At 26.2% G+C, this 4,429-nt stretch overlaps 1 protein-coding gene across 1 annotated transcript; it reads left to right on the top strand.

The window, feature by feature from the left end:
- Window positions 1-606: 606 nt before the first annotated feature.
- LOC130673378 (uncharacterized) lies at window positions 607-1,786 on the top strand. The gene is made up of 2 exons (XM_057478366.1): window positions 607-818; window positions 920-1,786. The coding sequence occupies exons 1-2, from the start codon at window positions 710-712 to the stop codon at window positions 1,627-1,629; spliced, it is 819 nt and encodes a 272-aa protein (XP_057334349.1). The 5' UTR covers window positions 607-709; the 3' UTR covers window positions 1,630-1,786.
- The last annotated feature ends 2,643 nt before the right edge of the window (window positions 1,787-4,429 follow it).

The raw sequence follows: 4,429 nt of genomic DNA on the forward strand, positions 1-4,429 counted from the left end.
ACGAGGAAATCAACATTTAGGCATTGATTCAAAATTGTTTGCTGCTACATTCGGTAAGTTTGACGAAATACAATCAATTAAATAATATCGGTAATTTGACTATTCTATTTTTTAGATTTGGTCAAATCAAAATTTACTGTTGATAAAATCACAAAAAAAAACTACATATCCGTCATCAATGCTCTTGCATGGAAAAAAAGAACCAAAGAAACGTCTATAGCTCCAGATGAAAGTAAATTCCGTATTTTATAGCTGAAAGTTATAAATTTAGTAATTATTTATGTTGTTCAATAGTTTCCGAAGAAAATCTCACGTTTTTCCAAAAAATTATAGTTGCTATGAAAAAAAATCTTGTATGGCAAAGTAGTGGACAATCTATAACTGAGGTAATAATTTATGGATTTCATTAGTTTAATTGGTAGTTTGTAATTGTTCTTTTTTATTTTAGTCAGAAAAAAACCTTTTGGATCCTGGTTTGCGTAAGGTAAGGCATTACACGTCATGATAATTGTAAAGTTACGACTAGACAATTTTCCAATTATTTAATCTTATAGTTAGTATGTACATTTCACATTACATAAAATTTCATCTTTTACAGACTAAAATTTGTGATAAATATAGCATCTACTTTCCGACAGATGTTGTTTCGTACATTGAAAGAAAGTCAACTACTAAGTTTGGCCAGTCTGATTGGAAAATAGTAGTGAAAATGGCTCTTCTGGAAGTTTATGAATCAGATATAGTGAATTATTCAGCAAAAGGTACCAGGTGCAATAAAAAAACGGGTATTGATCCGTCAGTGTATAATGCAATTTTAGGTGAATATCTAACACTAAGCAAAATATAAAATAAGTTAATTAAATCTATAAGACAGTATCATATAATGAGAGTTCACAATTAATGATACAATTTGTTATAGGTTGGGCACGTTCTAGGACTTCAGAAGAGATCAAAGAGAAAGACTTCGTTTATTACGTAAATAAATTTATTTATAATAAGAGGCAATATCCTGGAGACACTCTTTCGAAAAATAAGCCGACACCAGAAAATAAGGGAAACATCCAGTTAGACAATCAAGAAGAATCATCAAGTGGCAATACTCTTCACAATCCTCCTGAAAATATAGATGAAGTACCATTGGACAATATGCCACCGTGTAATTTAAATGCCTTAGACCTGGCTCACCATAACGTGCATAAGGAATTAGAGCATAATAGAAATGTTTCCATCGACTTGGACAATCAACAGATATCATCGAGTTGCAATACTCTTCGAAGTTCTTCTGATAATACTGTTAAAGTACAATCGAAGAACATGTCACCGTATACTTTCAATTCCACGGACCAGGTTTACCATAATATGAATAAGGACTTAGATTTCGTATCTCAAGGTCGTAAGTATCCATTAAGCGTTGAAAATTATGAAAATCTGATGGATGTACCATCAAGCTACGTGCCACCATACAATCTACATACTGTAAACCAATTTCAAAATAATTCGAATTGGAGCTCAAATTATGTATCTCCAAATGGTGAGTATTCACCAAATGTAACTAGTAATCACATCCAACAGTCGATAGATATACTCCAATATGATTACTTGCAAGACCGTACATACTACAACTTTTAAAGTTGTAACTTAAATTTTTATACTCCCAAGATGTTTATACTCCAACTTAATTTTTGTCTTTACTATTTTTTAAAATATTACAGTGTTTTCAAAATCTTACAATTTCTTTTATTGTATTTTCGTGTGTTTGTACCATTGCATAAACTTAGTAATAAAATAATCAACCAATGAAAATATATTGATTATTCAATTGTAATTTTCAAAGAAGTAGACATTTAAGAATAAATATGTTATTAATATTTATACATTTAAAAATGATGAATCAACATATATATATATATATATATATATATATATATATATATATATATATATATATATATATATATATATATATATATATATATATATATATATATATATATATATATATATATATATATATATATATATATATATATATATATATATTAGGGTGATCCAAAAAATAAGAAAGTTTTATTTTTTTCTTCCAAACAGGTTCAAAAGTTTCATTTAGATAAAAAAAGACGCCTGTGAAAATTAGAGCTCTTAATATTAACATTAAGAGGTTCCTCATTGCACTTTTCTATTTCCCATAAGAATAACATGGAAAAAATTTTTTTTACGTCTCTTAATTTAATAAGTAGCTAACGATGCGTCATAGGAATAAATGGCAGACATATTTTTGTAGGGAATTGAATGTTCTACAAAAAAAGATTCTTATCATTTTTTGAGGAATCTATTTGTTCAAAAGTTATTTTAGGTTGAAGTCGAATTCATATTAAATTGTGAGATTTTCTACTTTTCTGGCGAAACTATCAGACTTATTACAAAATATCATTTGACCTTTTTTGTAAACAATTTTATTCCCTAAAAGTTATTTCAAATAAAGTTTTTTCGAATTCCACATTGTTTTCTAGTTATTTTTATTTTAATGTCATGCTCTTAAAAAAATAGTCTTCTGATCGATTTTAAGAGCTTGACATTAAAATAAAAATAACTAGAAAACAATGTGGAATTCGAAAAAACTTTGTAAGAAATAACTTTTAGGAAATAAAATTTTCTACAAAAAAGATCTGATGATATTTTGTAATAAGTCTGATAGTTTCGCCGGAAAAGTAGAAAATCTCAAAATTTAATATGAATTCGACTTCAACCTAAAATAACTTTTGAACAAATAGATTCCTCAAAAAATGATAAGAATCTTTTTTTGTAGAGCATTCAATTCCCTACAAAAATATGCCTGCCAATTATTCCTATGACGCATCGTTAGCTACTTATGGAAATCAGAAGACGTAAAAAAAATTTTTCCCATGTTATTCTTATGGAAAATAGAAAAGTGCGATGAGGCACCTCTTAATGTTAATATTAAGAGCTCTAATTTTTACAGGCGTCTTTTTTTATCTAAATGAAACTTTTGAACCTGTTTGGAAGAAAAAAAAAAATTTTGTTATTTTTTGGATCACCCTAATATATATATATATATATATATATATATATATATATATATATATATATATATATATATATATATATATATATATATATATATATATATATATATATATATATATATATATATATATATATATATATATATATATATATATATATATATATATTGTAACGAATGTGAAACTGATCTTTTAAATATTTGAATAGCTAGAAAACAAATGCCTTCTTCTCTTGTTTTATAGATACGCGACAAAAGTCAGTCTTATATTGACAACTAAACAGCAAACATTGTATCTCAATAAACTATATTGCTCTCTCTTGCTTTCTTTACTGCTGTTAATTGTGGTGTTGTTATTTATAATTTAAGTGTGTTATCATTGTAGTGTATAAGTGATATTAATTTAAGATACCAACCACTACAATTTGGTGTCAGAAGTGCGCGTAACCTTCGTGTGGATTTACAAGTATAAAATAAAAATAGCTGTCAAAATATTGCGACGCGACGGGAAAGGCAAAGATTTGAAACGATCGTGTTTTTGATATTAAAAAAAGACGTAAATTCAGTGATCAATTAAACGAGTTTAGTGAAAACATATTTTTTTTAAATTTGTGATAAAGTGCGCGTGTGAATTTAAATAAATTTAGTGATGAATTAAATAAGTTCTGTGGATATGTGTTATAGTGTTAAAGTTCGCGTAGTAATATAAATAAATACGGTGATGAATTAATTAAAATTTGTGAATATATTTTATAATATAGATTTCAAGTGCGTGTAATAATTTAAACGAATTCAGTGATTAAATAATTAAGTTTTGTGAAAATATTTTTCTTAATCGGTGTTAAAGTGCGTATTTGAATTTATTTGTGTGATGTACTATATATAAAAAAAAAAAAAATTCAAGATTAATGAATTAGTGTTGTGAAAATATTTCTATTAATTTGTGTTAAAGTGCGGGTATGAGTAATTACGTGTGATAAAAATATAAAATAAAAGTGATCGAAACATTAAACGACGGATAATCTTATTTTTTTAAAAATAGGAAGAAGTAAAGACGGCAAAAATTTTCGTAGAATTGATTAAGAAGTTAAAATTGAACTTGTGGACAAATTACAAATGGGAAAGGATAAATTTGGTGATGTATCATTATTTAATAATAATAGTAGTTAGGTAAAATTAAAAATAAAAGAAACATCATTTTATTAAACATAAATTAACAAGAAATATCGTGACATTTAACCGCTCTTTTGTTTTGTAATCGATTGACGTAATTAATAAACCGGGTATATTTAATGATTTTGTGTTGAAGAACAAAAGATAACAAATTTTGTATAGATAGTCATTTTTGAAAATTTTTATCTGGGCTATGTAATACCTCAAGTACTT

This window comes from Microplitis mediator, chromosome 8 (genome assembly GCF_029852145.1).
Source record: "Microplitis mediator isolate UGA2020A chromosome 8, iyMicMedi2.1, whole genome shotgun sequence".
In the NCBI taxonomy this organism is placed as follows: Eukaryota; Metazoa; Arthropoda; class Insecta; order Hymenoptera; family Braconidae; genus Microplitis; species Microplitis mediator.

What these genes read in the sequence shown, in the direction of transcription:
- LOC130673378 (XM_057478366.1), top strand. Translation starts at nt 710, where the DNA reads ATGGCTCTTCTGGAAGTTTATGAATCAGATATAGTGAATTATTCAGCA. An exon ending in AGTGTATAATGCAATTTTAG is followed by an intron (nt 819 to 919) that starts GTGAATATCTAA and finishes AATTTGTTATAG; the next exon opens with GTTGGGCACGTTCTAGGACT.